The following is a 17,713-nucleotide window of genomic DNA, read 5'->3' as shown; positions in this document are numbered from 1 at the left end:
ATGGTCCTGAGGAGAGGGAAAGGTCCTGAGTGATGGGAAGCATGGCGAGGAGAGGGTCTCGAGAGGAAAGGGGATGGAAGCATGGGGGGATGAGTTCTGATGGGAGAGAAGGGTCCTGAGGGGAGGGAAGAATGGAGGCGGAGGGTCCTGAAGGGAGGGCAGCATGGGCAGAGGGTCCTGAGGGAAGAGACATGTCATGAGGGGAGCGAAGCATGGGGAGATGGGTTCTGATGGGAGAGAAGGGTCCTGAGGGAGGGAAGCGTAGGGGGGGCGTGGAGGGTCCTGAGGGGAGGGAGGCATGGGGGGCACGTGGAGGGTCCTTAGTGGAGAGAAGGATCCTGAGGAGAGGAATGGTCCTGAGGGGAGAGAAGGGTTCCAGGGGGGTGTGGGGCAGGTTTTTGGTGGAGAAGGATCTTGGAGAGAGATGGGTCTTGGGGGACCGTAGGGTCCTGAGGTGGGGACAGATACTGGGGGAGGAGGATCGCAGGAGTTGGGGGTCGGTAGGGTCCTGAGTGGGGGGCAGATTCTGAGGGGAAAGGGACCAGGGGAGTGTCCTGATGGAGGGGGAAGAGGATCGTGAAGGGAAAGAAGGGTCCCCGTCAGGGAAAAGGCCCTGAGTGGGGGAGGGGCAGGTACTGGGTGAGGTCTCAGGGTTCTCTGCTAAGGAGTGTCCCCAGGGTGGGTGTCCCATCCACATCCCCAACTCCATGACAGGCCCTGCGCCCCACAGGTTGTCCACTGTGCCCTCCAGTGCACCTACTATGCGCTCCTGTGGCAGATTGTCGCCGCTACGGACCGGCTGCCGCCCCAGGTGGGTGAGGGGTGCGGAGGAGGTCAGGCGTGTGGTCCACAGTAGTCTGTGAGGAGGGCAAGATGGAGTGGGATAGAGCCAGCACTGCCACTGTGACAGACGTCCGCCCCACCAGCGGCGGGCGTCTGTCATCCCGGGGTCCGCCTGCACTCCTGGACTCCGACGTGAGGGCTGACTTGGGGTGTAGCCAACACCACCACCCAGCCTGCCCGCCCGCCATGGGGAGCGCGGCTCAGATGATCTGAGGACCTGCTCCTGTGCGCTGGGGGAGACCCTTGTCCTTCCTCGGCTGCTGGCCAGGCCCTCAGTTTGGAGCCAGCCACACTTTGGGGTTATATTTATGGTTTCTTGGAAATCTGCAGGCCTGAGTTCCTTGGGAGAAGCTTAGACCCGTGTGGGGAGATTATGGTGTGGGGGATGATGAAGATACGGGGAGGGGGACATAGGGGAGTGGGGAGGGGACATGGGGTAAAGATGGGGGAGGGCAAGGGGGACATGGGGCTAAAGACGAGGGAGGGAGGGGATGACGAGGGGGATGGGGAGGCGGATGCGAGGGCGAGGACGGTGGTTGATCTGTGCGGGGATGTACCTCATGCCGGCTCGCCTGAGGCGGGCAGGTACGTGGAGCCGGCGCTGGGGCTCCGCTGACGGGGGCACCTGCTCGCCGGCTGTCCGCTGGCAGGAGGCGCTCCTGGTCTTGAGGAAGAGGCTGCTGAGGTTCTGCCTGGTGTGCCGAGTGTACCTGAACCACCAGAGCAAGGTGCTGAGCGAGAAGGTGCGTGCGTCCCTCTGCGAGCTCGCGGGTGCCGCCACGGCTGGCGGAGCAGGAGGGGCGTTAGCCACGCCCGGGACGTGGGCTGGAGCACATCAGGGCATTCGGGTTTTCTGCGACGCCGGTTCCTGCTCTCAGTGTGTCTCGCACGATGACGTTTGCTCTTGAACGATGAGGGGAAGGCCCGAGGGGGGCCTCCATCGCGCCGTGCGAGCATCTTACGTCTGTGAAGTTGTTTGCACGCCCCGGTTCGCGGGAGCCCAGAGCCCACGCGCACGGCACCGGTACACAGGAGCCCGCGTGCACGGCCCGTTCGAACCACCACACCCGTCTGGGGGTCGCTCCCGTGATCCGGTCCACGTGCCGCGGTGGTGGACACGCTGGGCGTGAACTCCCGACCACCGTGTCTGGAGGTTGCCGTCCACGGAACCTTCAGGGCCGTCCCCTGTCTGCGGGGAACCTGTTCTGAGGGCTTCTTGACGCTGGACGCAGGCGCCCGCTTCCTGACACCTTCCGCGCTGGGGCTCCTGCGTTCTTCCCATGCGCGTGTGAATTTTCAGAGTTCCAGAATTTCCTCTCCCGCTACCTTACATCAAACCTCGCTCTCGTCGGACTCGTGGCCGACTGAGGAGGTTGAGTGTGTTTTGAGTGTGCGGCTTCTTTTCCAGCCGCTGAGCTCCGCCCTGTGACCCTCCCCACCGCGGGTCACAAGCACGTGTCCGTGGTTTCCCGCCTGTGTGGCTCCGGTCCCCGCCACCGTCCGTGCCGCTGCGCCGCCCGGATGTGGGGGACGTTTGCGTTCAGCGTGTGTGTAGTGTGCTGCTGTGAGGCGTTGTTCGTGGTCGTCTGTCGCCCGCGTGCTGTCTGTCCGCGCGTCGTCTGTCCCTGGTGTCCCGCTTGCGGCCTGGGGTTCAGCGGCGCATGTCTTTGGGGGCCCCTCCCCGCCCTGTGGCTCTCATCCAGCCCTGGGTTGGCCTGGGCAGCTGCGGGGGCACTAGACGGGCTCCGTCCCTGGGGGGTGAGTGCCTGTCCCTGTCGGTGCCCCCTTACCCCCTCGCCCCCCTCAGGCCTTCATCCTGCTGTGTGACCTGCTCCTCATCCTCAGCCACCAGGGCCCTGAGGAGGACACGGGCCTGGGGCTGCTGTTCTTCGTCCCCGACCACGTCCTGCAGTGCAAGCTCCTCACCTTTGTCAAGGAGCACGTGTTCCTGGAGGAGGCCGGAGCTGCAGGTCAGCCTCCCGGGAACTTGGGGCAGGGACAGAGGAGAGACCCGGAGTGGGGACAGCTGGGGTGGTCTGGGCGATAAGGATAGGGCCGAGGGGGGGTGGGGGCTGCAGTAGAACGGTAAGGGGACCTGAGGGGGGCCTCGGGGGTTGGGGACACTTGGAGCAGCCCGGGGGCAGGAGGGCCTGTGCAGGCTTCGGGTGGGAGGTGGACGACCCTCGTCGGGGGCTCCAGCGTGCTGGGGTCTGGAGCTGCATTTCCCAGGCACGTGTCTTCTTGGTTCACGCTGCCACGGAAGAGTCGGGGGAGCCCAGGCCAGGCGGTCAAGACCTGGAAACACAGGGACCCCATGACACTAAGTGCTTCCTCTGTGGCCCTGGGTCTGCGCTCTGGGGGTCAGCATGCCCAGTGGGGGTTCTGAGCCACTGCCGTCCTGGCACCGGGACACGGAGACGACGCTGGCACCCCAAGCCCCCCGGGACCATGTCCCCGCCCGCCCCACGGCTCCGCCAGGGCCAGGCGGCCACAGGAAGACACGGCAGAGTGCGACTGTCTCGGCAGGGCCCAGCAGAGTGTACAAGGAGGAGGACGCGGATGAGCTGCACGAGCTGTTCCACAGGAGAAACATGCTGGCCGTGTTCTGTAAGCTCATCGTCTACAACGTGCTGGAGATGAGCGCGGCCGCCGACATCTACCAGTTCTACCTGAAGGTCTCTGCCTGGCTCTCCCGTCCCCGCGGCCCGAGCTCACCCTCCCCCGCCCACTGCTCTCCTGTGTAAGACACGGAATTGGGGTACAAAGATTCCAAAAAAGAGGAGATGAGTGGAAAGTACTCGGACTTACGGACTCCCTGTCGTTAACCTGTCCTCCCGTTTCCTCCGACAGCTCCTGTGGGTGAGCCCACCTGTGTGCGTGTGTGGGCGGCATTCCTGTGAGCGTCTCCTAAGCCTTTTTCTATCACTCACGCCTCTCCCCAAACCTGACTCCCGGGGAGTATCTTCATTTAGGACCTCACTTCTTATCTTTTAAAACTCTGCAGTCTTGTTCGGTAAACCATTGCTGCTCTCGTTCCACTCTTCCATTACTACTGAGATTGGACGCGAGCCGCGTGAGGGCTGCAACTTGATCCTTGGTGTGCCCCAAGTGATTATCATCAGGGCCTGGCACTGAAGGAGGCCCAGAAATTTCCATGAGTGAATGGATGGGTGAATGGATGACTGCATGGATGGATGGATGGGTGGGTGGATAAATGGATGTGTGGATGGACAGATGGGTGGATAGATGGATGGATGGATGGGTGGATGGATGGGTGGATAAATGGATAAATGGGTGGGTGGGTGGATGGCTGTGTAAATGGATGAACTGGTATATGGATGGATAAATGGGTGGGTGGGTGGATAGATGGTTGGGTAGATGAATGGATACATGGATAGACATATGGGTGGATGGTTGGATGGATGGATGGATGGGTGGGTGGATGGATGGGTGGAAGGATGGATGGATGGATGGGTGGGTGGGTGGGTGGATGGATGGGCAGGTGGATAGACAGTTGGGTAGATGAATGGATACATGGGTGGATGATGGGTGGATGAGTGGACGGGTACATGGCTAGGTGTGCAGATAAACAGATAACTAGATTGGTGGATAGGTGGTTGGTTGGATAGCTAGATGGATGGATAAATGGGTAGATATATGGGTGGATGGATGAATGAATGGGTGGGTGGGTGGATGGATGGATGGATGGGTGGATGGATGAATGAATGGGTGGGTGGGTGGATGGATGGGTGTGCAGATAAACAGATAACTAGATGGGTGGATAGGTGGTTGGTCGGATAGCTAGATGGATGGATAAATGGGTAGGTGGATGGGTGGGTGGGTGGATGAGTGGATGGGTAGGTGGATGGATCCGTGGCACAGGTGGATGGATGGGTGGGTAGTGGATGGATGGATGGATGGGTGAGTGGATTCAGTCACTGTCACATTTGCAGAAATTGTCATTTCAAGATCTTTTGGCGTCTTGTAATTAGATGGAGACATTGGCTCTTTGTTATTTGTGGGAAAAATGTTCCTTTGATGACTTTTTTATTCTGAGTTTTGTTTATGTGGCGGTGATTCTCTTTTCCCTGTTTTAAGCTCACATGGTCCTGAGCTCTGTGGCGTGGAGTGTAAGGACAGTCTGGCCTGGGTTTTCCCTTGCCTCCTGTGTTTTGGGCGGCACTCTCCTCTCCCGAGACTTAACCTCTTAACGTCCTGAGCCTCCCTGTGTCCTGGGGGCCGTGTCGGTGGCCGCTATTGTCGCACGTTTGTGTTTGGGCTGCTTCCACACTGGCCGGGGCAGGTCGGCGTGGCTCTGAGAGGCTTGGCTTCCTGGCTCCCGGCCCGTGGCTCCCCAGGGCACCTGCCCTCCCTGTGGAAGGAGTGCCCCTGAGGGACAGGGCCAGCCAGTGCTGGGGGAACAGCCGGGCCCTGGTCTGGGAAGCCTGATGGCCCCAGCTTTCCCAGGTCCGTGGGATGTGCCCTTCCCGCCAGCCCAGGACCCGGCCCCCGGCCCTGGCTGGTGCTGAGCGCTCGGCGGGATTCCCCTGTGCGAACTTCCCGGGACACAGACACTGGGTCTGAGCCACGTGGCTGTCCATAGTCTGCAGCTTGGGAAGGCGGCATAGGAGGGGGCTGGTGCGTCTGTCGTCTCCGTGGTGATGGTCCTTTCCTCCCACTCGCAGCATTACCATCACTTTGGGGACATCATCAAGGAGACCATGACCCGGACGAGGCAGAACGATAGGCTTCGCAACGCGCTGTCCCTGCTCCTTTGTCTGCAGCAGGTGAGTGGCCTGTCCCGGAAGGGCCCACGGCGTCCTGGGACCGGTCCCCGCGGCTCCGGGCCGCAGAGCGTCGCCCAGCCTTGGGGGGCGTGCCTGCTTGGGGACACGCCAGGCACGGGTCCTGCTGGGCCTCACTGCCCGCTCCTCGGGAGCCCTGCGCCCCCCCTCGTGGGGGGCGGACCGGTCAGACCCTGACGCCTCCTGGTGCTGGAGGCTGTGGCCCCAGGGCTGCGTCCTAGTGGGCTCAGGTTCTGGGGAGACCTTTGGAGGGTCACAGATGGCACCCCCTGCCGGGTCCTCACGTGACCACAGGTGAAACACGAGGACCTCTCTCTGGACATGCAAGAGGACGTGACCCCACCATGGGGGCCCCGCCATGCTGGCCCTCTCGGCTCCCAACCACCTTCCAAGGCCCCCACCACCCCAGCAGCCCCCAGGAGCCCCGGCTTACACATGTGGACTTTGGGGGCAGAGCCCACGGACGTTCAGTCCCGCACAGCTGGCTTCTGTGCTCTGCCCACCTCCCGGTGATGGCACTGTTGGGATGGGTTCCCCTGCTGGTCAGGGGTGTGTCGTGGGGACACACGGCAGCTCGTGGTGTGTGCCCAGGGCAGCTTAGGTGGACGGTGTAACTCCGTCCTCTTGTGCACGGAGTGGCTGGGCTCCAGCATCGGGCTGGACTGTCCCCTGGAGGCCTTCAGGTGTCGTCTTGCACAGTGAGCTAGGTCTCCTGATGGTCATTCGGGTTGTCCCCGACTCTCAGGGTGGTGTACCCCCCCAGGTCCCCCTCCCGCGTCAACTGACCCTCAGGGTGGGCGTCCCCCCCCACCTGCTGACCCTCAGGGCGGTGTCCACCCCCCCCACCATCCACTGATCCTGAGGGTGGGCGTCTGCCTTCTCCACATCAGTCTGTCATGACGCCGTGTGAGTGCGTGTCCCGTGTCTGACTCTGGTCCTTCCATCCCCGTGGCAGCTGGTTCACCCAGATCCGTGGAACCACGACTGGACACGTGGCTTGTCTGTGCTCTGTTGTGCTGCCAGACGAGTGTGTCTGCCTGTAGTTGGGGTCTCCGTCCACGTGTGGGGAGTTCTCGCCGAGCCCGTGTGGGGTTCCGTGGCAGCGGTGACTCGGGACCCGATGACTTCTGTCCCTTCTCTGCCCGATCCTGGCTTTGTGCACTGAGTCTGGGGCTGCCCACCGGCTTGAGCTCTTTGCAAGGCCTGCCTTTGGTCCGCAGTGCTGGGGTCACGGCTCCCTACACGGCTGACTGTTGCCAGTGTCCGTAGTGCCGTGGGCGCCGTGGACTCGTTTCTCTCTGGGGAGCTGAGCCTCCGTGGGTGTATCAGGAAGGGCCGGGATCTGGCATCCCCGCTGCCAGTGTGGGTTCCTGGTCCTTGTGCCCATTCTGCCTGTGGGTGCGGTGGCCAGGTCTCTCTGGGGGCACTTGCTAGACCATCTCTGTCCCGTGGTTTTCCTGGAACACGGCTTCTCGGTCCCGATTCCACAGGCCATGCAGACTCTTGGCCCCAACACTGAGGTCTGCCTTTAGGTTGGACTGTTTGCTGCCATTTTCTGTTCCTTTGGAAACGGCCTCCCTCCTCCTGGCCCAGGAACGGGTCTGCGTGTACGACACTGAGGTGACCCTGATTCCCCAGAGCAAGCATGGCACGTCGGGGGCACCTTCCTGTCATCTCAAGCCCCCTTGTGTCCCATTTGGTGTGTGCTTTCCCTGTAAATCAGGAGCGCCGTCCCCCTTGTGGGTTTTCTGTTCCGTCTGACACACACACACCGGAGCTGCGGCTGACCAGGTGGGATGTGGGCAGTACGGGTGTGCACGGGACGTTTGCAGGCTCCTGGCTCCTGGGCACATCTTGGTCTGTGCCACCTGCTCCCCGCTCCTCGGCATCCCGGCCTCAAGGTGGCTGTCCCAAGGATCCCTGCCCTGTCCCCCGTGGATGTCATCGGCTGGAGGCCCTGTGCTCCAGCAACTTGTCCCTTCTCTGTGCTGTTTTACCTCTGGGGGGTGGTGGGAGGTGGAGGGAGGCATCTCGGGATGTGCTGAACCTTGGTTCGTGGGACATGCCCCTGGTGGCCCTGACTCCACCGCCCCTGTGCTCCTACAGCTGTTCCAGAAGCACGTGGACACGTATGGCATGGGCTACGACCCCATCGAGTTCATCTGCGGCCCCTTCTACTCCATCCGGCTGTTGGCACGCCGCTTTGCGCTCACCCTCGGCTTTGACCGTGCCCGTGACGCGGCCCACCTGATCCACAGGTACCTGCTGGTACGGGGTGCTGTGACAACACCCTACGCACCCCAGCCCTGGCCTGAACTCACCTGACACTGTGCTCCCCAGTCTAACCCTGTCTCTGGTCTGACCCCACCTGACGCTATGCTTCCCGCTGTGACCCCATCCCTGGTCTGACCCCACCTGACGCTGTGCTCCCTGCTGTGACCCCGTGCCCAGTCTGACCCCACCTGACGCTGTGCTCCCCGCTGAGACCCCCATCCCCGGTCGGACCCCACCTGACGCTCTGCTCCCTACTGTGACCCCGTCCCCGGTCTGACCCCACCTGACGCTGTACTCCCCGCTGTGACCCCATCCCTGGTCTCACCCCACCTGACGCTGTGCTCCTATGACCCCATCCCCGGTCTCACCCCACCTGACGCTGTGCTCCCCGCTGTGACCCCATCCCTGGTCTCACCCCACCTGACGCTGTACTCCCCGCTGTGACCCCATCCCTGGTCTCACCCCACCTGACGCTGTGCTCCTATGACCCCATCCCCGGTCTGACCCCACCTGACGCTGTGCTCCCCAGTCTGACCCCATGACCTGTCTGACCCCACCTGACACTGTGCTCCCCAGTTTTGCCCCCATCCTTCAGGTTAGTCCCACCTGGCGCCCTGAGCCTCACCTGACCCCACCCTTCTACTTCCCGTGTGAGCCCCACTTGACACCCCAGCCGTTCCCCGTCTGCCTTTGCCCATCGCCCTAGCTCCCCACTGCACACCCTGTCCCCAGGCGTGGGCTGGCGTTTGCCTTTTCCGAGTCCCCCGTGCCTGAAGAGGAGGAGGCCCGGCAGAGGTTCCCCAACCTCAGCTTCCTGCTGGTTCTGGCCGAGTTCTCCTGCAAGATCCCCCCTGCAGAGCGACAAGCCGCGTGAGTGCCCCGGTCCCCCGGGGACGGGGACCCCTGGACGGTCGGCGTGGGGATGGGCTCTGGGGGTGCAGGGGTGGAAACACAGACTGTGGCCCGGTGGGGCGGGGGACGCAGAAACCGGAAGGCTCTCTGCTGAGTGAGGGCTTCTATCTGGGCCCTTGCACTGACCAGGGCTGCTCTCTGGGGTTCTGGGGGGCGCTGGGCTCTGGGCTGCAGCACTGACTGTGGCCACCAGGTGGCGCTCCTCTAGCACGGTTCCTTGGGCCTCAGCCCTGAGCCTGAACATGGGGGCCAGGGGCCATGGGTTCCTGGGGACCTGGGCTGGGTGTTCTCTGACTCCCCCTGCCTCGTGCTCCCTTGTCCCCAGACTCACCCACTTCCAGGACTCCATCCCTGAGGGCCTGCCTGTGTTTGGGGAAGGGGACATGAACCCCATGCTCGTCTATCGCAAGTCCCTGATAAGGACAGACTACGTGGCCCAGGGGGAGGAAGAGCCCGCCGCCAACCCGTTTGACGCCATATGCAAAGACAGCAAGCGGCCCCAAGGTGGGAAGGGTGTCTGGGGTCGGGAGGGGTGGCCCTTGGGCCCCATGGCTGACCACTCCCGGTCCCGCAGAGTTGCCCGTGGGGACGTGCTCCACCTGGACACCAGACACCCTGGCCAGCTCCAGCGCGGGGGACAGAGAGCCACGAAATTCCTCCAAGGGCCAGAAGTCCAAGAGGTGAGGCCCTCGAACTCCAGGTTGGGGTGCAGGGGTCTGCCGTCGGCGGGCAGCCTGTCAGCCTCTGCCTGCCTGGTTTCCTGGTCAGCCTTACGGGTTTCTCCAGAGCAGAGCCTTGGGATGGCTGTGAAGGGATGCTGGTCTGATGGGGGTCCCACGTGGTACTGAGGCTGGGACGTGGTCTTGCGTGGGTCTGAGGCGGTGACGTGGGTCCCGCTTGGGTCTGAGACAGGGACGGGGCTGGTCTGAAGGTGGGGGCGGTCCGCATGGGTCTGAGGCAATGACGTGTGTGCGTGTGGGTCTGAGGCAGGCAGAGGGTTGTGTGTGGCACACGTGCAGAGACTGCTGTCCTGTAAGGTCATGCTCTAGGGTGTAGCCAGGGACTCATCTCGTCTCCCCCACACCAACTGCCCAGCACAGCCCACGACTGTCCACGACTGCCCACGGCGCAGGGTGGGATGTGACAGCGTTAGAGGTGTTACTGGTTGCCTGTGACTTAGGGCTGTTCCTCGTCCATGTCTCTCCGTGTCTTGTGTTTTCTGGGGCCATACACACCTGTTCCCTCCAGGGCTTGGGCTCCCACGGCCCCTGCCGTAGCCTGGGGCCCTATCTTGGTCTCCCTGGCAAGCAGCCACCCTTGGTCTCCGGCAGGGACGTCTTTGATGTTGACTTCCTGTCATCGGAGGACTCTGAGAACTCTTCCAACGAAGACGTGGACGTGGAGGGCATCTCCGTCCACGAGGTTGGTGCGGGCTGGGGCTGTGGGTGGTGGCCACGTGGGGGCGGGGGCCCAGGCCTGCCTTTCCTGCCACGGCCCACGTTTCTCAGGGTGGTATAAAGGCAGAACATCCCATCTGATGGGTCTCCCGGGTGACACTGGCCTCTGTGCCCACTGTGGGTGGAGGCAGGTCTGTCCGCACGTTCGGGGGGTGGTGGGATTCGGCTGTGGTCCGGCAGCTCACCCGGTGTGTGGCCTGTGGACCGTCTGAGGCTGCTGGGTTGCGATGAGACAGGGCCCTGAGCCGTCCCAGGTGCCGGCTGCGTCTCCAGGCTCCCGCGGTGTGCTGGGGCCCCGAGGCTGGGTGTGGTGCCCATCACCAGGCCTGCTTGGCTCAGGACACTGGGTTTTAGGGTGCCCTGGGGTCCTTGGCATCTGGCTCCTGCCCGTTGGCCCCCAAGATCCGCGGATCTGGTGCGGCCCTCAGAGCGGTGCTCTGGCACGGCAGCCTCGTGTGGATAGCCCCGTTCCCCCCCATGGACACCGGGGGCCAGGGTCCGTGCGTCAGCCTGGGGTCTCAGGCAGCAGAAGGCCGTGTCCCCCGCCCACCCGCGTCCTGGCCAAGCTTTGGTGCCCTCCGTCCACTGCGCAGCCCACCCAGTGTTCCCACCCCACGCTGAGTGGGAACCAGCCTGGCCACAGTGTGCACCGCTATCCACCTCTCCGTCCATGTGTCTGGGGTTCTGAGCGTCGTCCTCTCCGTCCCCAGGGCGCGTCGGACTAAAGAGGACTCGGGGCCTGTGGGACTCCGTCAGCAGTTCCAAGTTCCTCCTCGGTGGTCGACTTGAGTTCCTGGGCTTGGGGAGCCCGTGGCGTCCAGGTGTGGCTGACGCAGACCCCCGGGGCTCCAGGCGGACGGCAGTGACCCCCGCCTCCCGCACCTGCGCACTCCGGCCGCGTGTGAGGAGAGAGGGTCACGTGACCGTGGACTGGGGCCCCTGGGGTGCCCGCACCCCCCCCCCCAACCGACCCACCAGGTGCCTACCCGCCTGCGGCTTCTCTGGCGACCCCTGTGCTTGGCTGGAAGGTCCCGGAAGCCGCCTCGTCCACTGTGGACCACGGCGCCGGCCCCCCCGGCGGGCTTGCTCCTGTGTGGCGCGGCTCTGGCCGGACCGTCCGCGCTTCCTTTCCGGCTCAGGATGCCGCGGCTGGGCGATTCCCGGCGTCTGGTGCCCACAGCCCGCGGCCGGTGGTCGGCTCCGCTCCCGCACGCTCGGACAAACTGGCTGCGTCCGACGCGGGCTGGGCAGGACGCGCATTGGCTGAGCCCGACGTGCTGGGGGCTCCGCGCCTCCGATCCGTGTTGGTGCCAAACCGAGCTCTGGGCCACGGCGTGCACGAGGCTGCCCCGAGTGGACATGCAGAGCGAGGCCGGGCCGCGGGGAGGACTCCGGCCAGTCATGCCCGGGCAAGAATGGCTCAGGAGCCGGAGGACCCGTGGGGGCGTCCTGTGGAGGACCCTGTGTAGACCTGGCCTGGGGGTCTTCTGTGTAGACGTGGGCCTAGGGAGCTCAGGCCTGCGCAGACCTGGGCCTGGCGGGTTGCCGTCCAGGAGGGACACGTGTGCCTCTGGCTGTCCCCTCCCCGGGACCGTGGCAGCTGCTGTGGGGGAGCATAGCCCTTGACGGTGGCCTGGAGAACATGGGTTGCCCGCGGGCAGGGCTCGGCGGGAGGGACACCCTGACAGACACTCCGGGCCCCACGGCCCGTGACCCTCGGCTGGACTTGCTGTGCCCCAGAGCCATGCACACGGCGTGGTCTCCCGTGGTGTCACTGCCGTCTGTCCCCAGTAGCGTCCCTGCCTGGCATCTGTGCCCTTTGTGATCTCTGTGTGCTGTGTCTGTGTCGTGGGCTGGGCGAGCCGAGCCCATCACAGAAAATCCTTAAATTCTTTATTCGAAAATACAAACGTGATCTCGTAAAACATTTTTAAACTGCTACACACACCAAATAAAAGTTAACTTTACACGTTTTGTACATTGACACGAAAACGTAAGTACGCACGAGACGTGCTCCGACCCGTACCCCGTGTGCAGGGCTGCGGCTGGGGCGGCGCCCGGAGATGCGCCTGTGGACGGACGGAAGGTCCCGGGGCCCCTGGAATGTTCCTGACCGACGCGTGAGAACGGCACAGGACCGTCCGACACCCGGGGGTCGGTGCGCGGCTCACGCCCCCGGGGCTGCCCCTGTGCAGCAGTAGCTCCCCTCCGAGGACACGGCCGGCCGAGCCGGTGAGACTCCAGACACGCGCACTCAGGACCTACACGGTACGTCTCTCCCCGCCAGGCCCAGCCAGGGGCTTCCGGACGGACGGCATCTCCTGCCGGACACGTGGGGACACACGGTCAATGACCACCGGACCGGCTTCCGTGTTGGACAAATAAAAACTTTTCATCCCATACAAATTACTTCATTTTCTATAAAAACTCAACGAACAAACGGTCCTTTTCTTTACATGGCAGCGGCTCTGCGTCCAGTTCTGGGGCCAGGTCACGCGGGCGGCAGGTCATCGTCCTCACACACGTACTCGTATAGGTCGACGGTGCCCAAGGTGGACGGCGCCTCGAAGAAGGGCCTCTGGGCCAGCGGAGACCTCAGGGAGCCCAGCTTCTGGTCCACGGGGCTGGGCTCGGCTTCGTACCTGCGAGGAGCACACGGTGAGCACGGAGGGGCCGTCCCGGTCGGGGCGGGACACTGCCGGCAGCCCCCAGTCGGCTGGGAGGTCACTGCGTGGGAGCCCCAGGCCCGAAGCGGTCCCTGGCGGGTTCCTTCCTCCTGAAGGGAGGAGGAGGAACGTGCCTGCACTCGGACGCCAGTGTTCCCTGGACTCCAGCACGAGACGCGGAGCCATGAGGTACGAGGCCACAAATCAAGTTTGTGGACGGGGTTGGACACTGAGCGGGGTTTGTGTGTTCTGGGCCGCCATCAGAGCGTGGGGTCGGTAACGACCCGTCTGCGTGCAGGACTGGGAACCACAGGAGGACACGCGCCCCCTTGCTCCCCGCACTGTCGCGGATGTCCTAGAAGCGCGGCGGCGAACAAGAAGGCGTCCTCACCGGCAACGCGCCCGTCCACACGGAGTCCCAAAGAACCGATGCGAATGCCCCCGCGGCCGACAGGTGCGTGGGACACACGTGCGCGCCACGGACCAACACGCCGTGACAGTGCGCGCTTCCCACGAACGACCACGATCTCAGGGTTAAACCTTCTCATATCTCGTGTCAAGAAGCACTTACGTGACCAAGGACAGACAGGTCCAGGCAAAGAGCCCGAGACCCGAGCACAGAGACACGCTGGTGGGTGAGGACACCTTCGAGACCGGCCGTCTCCACACCACCAGGAATTTTGGAAAAATCGAACCTTCCCCTGCTGTTCTGTACAAATGGACAAGCTTATCTTGAAATCAGCCGTATCGGCCGAGGAACCGACGGCATGACCGGAGAAGGAACGCCGGTGGGATCCGACCAGGGGTTGCCGAGTCTCGGTGGAGCCACAGACGCAACCCCGGTAGGGGTGGCTAGTGAAGAGCACAGACCGGTCCGAACCCCCCACCCCCCCGCCAGCAGGGCTGGGGAGTCCGTTCTCCAACCTCCACCCGAGACCCCGCCCTGGGCGCGCGGGCCTCGCCCGGAGAGCCACACGCGGATTCCACGACTCCTGCGGAAACGCAAACAGACCCGGTACGTTCGGGAGACCCCGCACAGGCACGCCTCACCGTAAACACACGTGCCGGCCCCGTGGGTGGTTCCGCCCCAGACGGAGCCCCGGCACCGGGGGAGGGACCTGGACCCTCGCTCAGGCCCCACGGCAGCTCAGCACAGGCCACAGACTGGGACGTGGACCGGGAAGCCCTGAATCGTGGGCCACGTCGCCGTGGGTTTGGGCAAGGCCAGCAGACTGACCCGGACACCAGAGGCCTAGTCCGAGGCGGCAGCGGATGGGGACCTAAAACCTCATCCACGTGAGCAGTGTCTCGGACACACATTCCAACAAACAGGGCCGCGAATGCAGAGGGAAAGCCAACCACGGATCCGACAGAACTCGCACCCGGAGCCCTGAAGCCTCAGTGAGAGAGCGGACGGCCCAACGCGCAGAAGCACAAAGACCCAGCACACCCCCGGGGGACCGACAGCGGCCAGGACCCAAACACACAAGGGGCACAAGGGGCCACGCCCAGGACGGGCTGACCCGTCAACCACCACAGACCGCGAGGACCGTCCCCAGGGCGGCCACGTGGGACGTCACTGCGTGGGTTCTGCAGAAGGTCTACAGGTGTCCCGTCATGATCCGCGGCCTTGGGCATGGAGCCCAGAGACGTGAGAACCCACGTCCACACGAGGCCAGGGTGGGAGTGGTTCACAGCGGCGCTGCTCACATCTGTCCAGAACCAGACGAGAAACCACCAAACATCTGTGGCCTGGCAGGGGGGTCACCTGGAGCCGGGAAACTGCTCAGCCAGGACACGGGTCCCCCACGCGCCCACCAACAGCCGCGGCTCACCGACAGGTTATGCGGGCACGGCCTGTGTGAGGGGAAGGCGGGTCCCGCCTCTGCGGTGTCCAGGAAAACCACAACTGCCAGGCGAAGCCCAGCCCAGCCCCTGCCCTGAACCTGAGTGGGGAGGGCCCGGGGTCGCTTCAAGTGTCCCCTGCCGTTTTGAGATCCTCTTGGAGCTGGGGGTTGGGATCCCCGAGCAGGCAGCCCTGTACCACCAAACCCAGAGCTCCTGCATGGAGGTCCCGTTCCTGAGGGCGGAGGGGACGCCCTACCATGGGCTCCAGTCCTAGTCCAGGCCTGTATTCCACGTGTGCAAACACACCTGACCCTGCGTGACCCCCACCCAGGCACCAGAGAACATGCGTGCAACCAGCGCCCGTCAGGAGTGTGTGGGACACCTGCGTCCCCACCGCGGAACCCAGGCCTGTGTACGCACCTGAAGGCCCAGGCCTGGAGAGTGGGACTGGGACGGGCCACAGGCCTGGGAGGAGGAACCCCTGTCGATGCCACATGCACTCAGTCACGGGGGAGGGGACGGTGGCGGCAAAGGGGCCTCGAGGCCTGGCTCCCTGCATTGGTCTCGAGCAAATAGCAAGGACAAGGTTCCCAGCTGTGGCGACTCTTGGGGGGGGGGGGCAGGGGGGGTCTGTTGGGTCGTCGTCCAAGCCGGGCTCTCCAGGACCCAGCCCTGGGCTGTGAGCATTCCCCGCAGTTGGTGGGAGGAATGGACCGGCCATGAGATGAGCCGGGATCCCAGTGACCCAAGGCTCGGGACAGAAGGGAGCCGGCCATGATGCGGGCAGGGAGCCCAGGGGAGCATGTGGGCAGGAGGGCTGTTAGCGGGGGGATGGGGCCGGGCTCTGGGCCGTAGGCCTCACGCAGCCTGACGGCACGGCCTGCCCCGGGCCCTGCTGGCTGGACTCCTGGGCCCTGCTCTCGGGGCAGAGGAGCAGCAGCACCTCCAAATCTGTGTCCAGGAAAGGGGCGGACGGAGGAGCCCCGGGACGGGCCGGGGCCGGGCCCCCCTGCTCTCACAGCCAGGGTTCTGGGGATTCTGCACACTTGGGGCCTGGCTCGGCAGCCCCCGGGACCCCGGGAAGGGGCCTCTCAGAGCCCCTCTGGGGCCGGGCCCACGCACAGGTCGCAGCCGGGCGTGTGTGGGTTTCCTGCGGGACTCAGGACACCCAGCAGCACCTTCTCCTCCCCACCCAGAGCTGCCCACGCTTGTCTCGTGAAGGTCACCGCCGCCTGAAGGAAGAGGGCAGGCAGCCGCCACGAGCCACCATCTCCGGCCTGAGCCCATTGGGAGTCAGGTGGACACGGGAAGGGAGGCGCCCACTGCCCACCTACCACCCACGTCCCTCCTGGCCGTCCCCACATCCTGTCCCACACTCACCCGTCCTCCCACGGCTCCCCTGCAGCCTCCTCGGCCACCAAGATGTCGTACTCCTCGGCCGCATACTTCTCCCAGTCGGACAGCTCAGGGCCTTCGCTGTCGCTCTCCTGGACAAAACACGTGTGTCACGCGGCGCAGACGCAGCTGGCACCCCACGTGCTCCTCGCCACACTCACCCTGAGCAAGGAGACCTGTTCCTTCTGCTCGTGGTCGAGGTACTTCTCGATGTTGAAGAAGGTGTCAAAGAACACGTTGGCGAGTTTACACTTCTTCAGGTCCCGGAGGGTGATCTTCCCTGCAGGACACGAGACGGTTCAGACGATTAGTCCCAGACGGACTCGCGCTAATCGGCGTCTGACGCGGCTCAGAGAACGTGGCGCGATACCGTCTTTTCTGCGCAACTGGGCCTAAGGCCACCGCACGAGGTGGTTCCTGTGTGGGCGGGAGGCTAAGTCGGGGAGCGGTGTGGGCCAGAAGCGGGGGGTCCCGTGTGCCCCTGAATGGGTCAGAAGACAGACAAGGACGCGGAGTGCAGGAACCGTCTCTGGCCACCAGGGGGCACCCAGGCACACATCATGGAGCAGGACAGGAGGAAAGCCACCGCTAGGGAGGAGGACCTGGATGTGCCCAGAACGACTCTCAAAGACCATAAATACCCCCCGACCAGGATCCCACAGCGTGGAAACAACACTCATCTAGGTATCACAGTTTGGGAAAAGTCTCCCTCTGTCCCTTTGACCTCTGAAGTGTCCTGGGGTCCCTCCTTGTGGCACAGTTGGCCTCTCCCTGGACACAGGCTTCTCAGCTGAGGGGTGCCAGGAGGATCCCAGGTACGATCCCAGGATGGGGAGGAGAAGGAGAAAGGTGCCCATGGCACCACCCCACACCAGGAACTTGGGGTTGAGGTCCCTAAGGTGGGAATCCAGGGAGATGTGGGGTCAGGGACATCTGCCTTCCTGACCCTGGCAGGACGGGTATGCGCACCCAACAGGACAGGGCCCTCAGCACGGGTGAGAGCCAAGGCGGGACACATGGGGCCTGAAGGAGACAGGAGACAGCCGGGACACACTGTGTTGTCTTCACACCCAACAGTGACCACCACCGGTAAACAAGGGTGCTCATGTCACACATGACACCAGCTCACCCAGTCCTGAGTGGGGTCTTGTGACAATATGGTTGGTACCAGACCTCCCCATCACCCCCATCACCAACTCAGAGTAGGGATGTTCATTTCCTGAGTGCATGTCCTTTCACAAGGGTGTCTCTCACACGGGGTATCACACCTCACATGGGGACATCTCCTTATATGACAGAATCCCCTCACTTAAGGGAAATGTGCCCTCACACAGAGGCATCCCATCTTACAGGAAGAACATCCCATCACACGGGGTATCCCTTACATGCGGGCGTACCACAGGGGGACATCTCACACGGGGGGGATCCCCTCACACGAGCACATCTCACATGGGATGCCCCTCACATCTTGCAGAGGGGACTTAGCCTCACGCAGGTAGGGACACAATACCAC

The 17,713-nt window shown here is 63.8% G+C and overlaps 2 protein-coding genes across 10 annotated transcripts in view; one reads left to right on the top strand and one right to left on the bottom strand.

Moving 5' to 3' along the window:
- Window positions 1-12,258, top strand: part of LOC125092239 (cohesin subunit SA-2-like) — a 59,133-nt gene extending 46,875 nt beyond the window's left edge. For 6 of the 7 annotated variants that reach the window (XM_047716604.1, XM_047716606.1, XM_047716607.1 and 3 more), the window contains 11 exons: window positions 731-811; window positions 1,494-1,586; window positions 2,651-2,813; window positions 3,370-3,518; window positions 5,529-5,630; window positions 7,755-7,906; window positions 8,655-8,792; window positions 9,160-9,338; window positions 9,409-9,514; window positions 10,166-10,256; window positions 11,002-12,258. In XM_047716604.1, the coding sequence (XP_047572560.1) occupies window positions 731-811; window positions 1,494-1,586; window positions 2,651-2,813; window positions 3,370-3,518; window positions 5,529-5,630; window positions 7,755-7,906; window positions 8,655-8,792; window positions 9,160-9,338; window positions 9,409-9,514; window positions 10,166-10,256; window positions 11,002-11,016 (1,269 nt within the window). In that variant the 3' untranslated portion in view covers window positions 11,017-12,258. Of the gene's footprint in view, window positions 1-730; window positions 812-1,493; window positions 1,587-2,650; window positions 2,814-3,369; window positions 3,584-3,693; window positions 3,703-5,528; window positions 5,631-7,754; window positions 7,907-8,654; window positions 8,793-9,159; window positions 9,339-9,408; window positions 9,515-10,165; window positions 10,257-11,001 lie in introns of those variants that run through there. The other variant, XR_007124851.1, reaches the window with a different exon arrangement.
- PPP2R3B (protein phosphatase 2 regulatory subunit B''beta) overlaps window positions 12,168-17,713 on the bottom strand; it is a 45,053-nt gene continuing 39,507 nt past the window's right edge. For all 3 annotated transcript variants that reach the window (XM_047716609.1, XM_047716610.1, XM_047716611.1), the window contains exons 11-13: window positions 16,362-16,480; window positions 16,186-16,292; window positions 12,168-12,933 (exon numbers count right to left, since the gene is read on the bottom strand). In XM_047716609.1, coding sequence (XP_047572565.1) covers window positions 12,783-12,933; window positions 16,186-16,292; window positions 16,362-16,480 — 377 coding nt within the window. In that variant the 3' untranslated portion in view covers window positions 12,168-12,782. The remainder of the gene's footprint in view (window positions 12,934-16,185; window positions 16,293-16,361; window positions 16,481-17,713) is intronic.

The sequence above is a fragment of the Lutra lutra genome, chromosome X (assembly GCF_902655055.1).
Source record: "Lutra lutra chromosome X, mLutLut1.2, whole genome shotgun sequence".
NCBI classification, from domain to species: domain Eukaryota; kingdom Metazoa; phylum Chordata; class Mammalia; order Carnivora; family Mustelidae; genus Lutra; species Lutra lutra.
The sequence above is the reverse complement of the archived record's forward strand: the minus strand, read 5'-3'. Positions and strand labels throughout refer to the sequence as shown.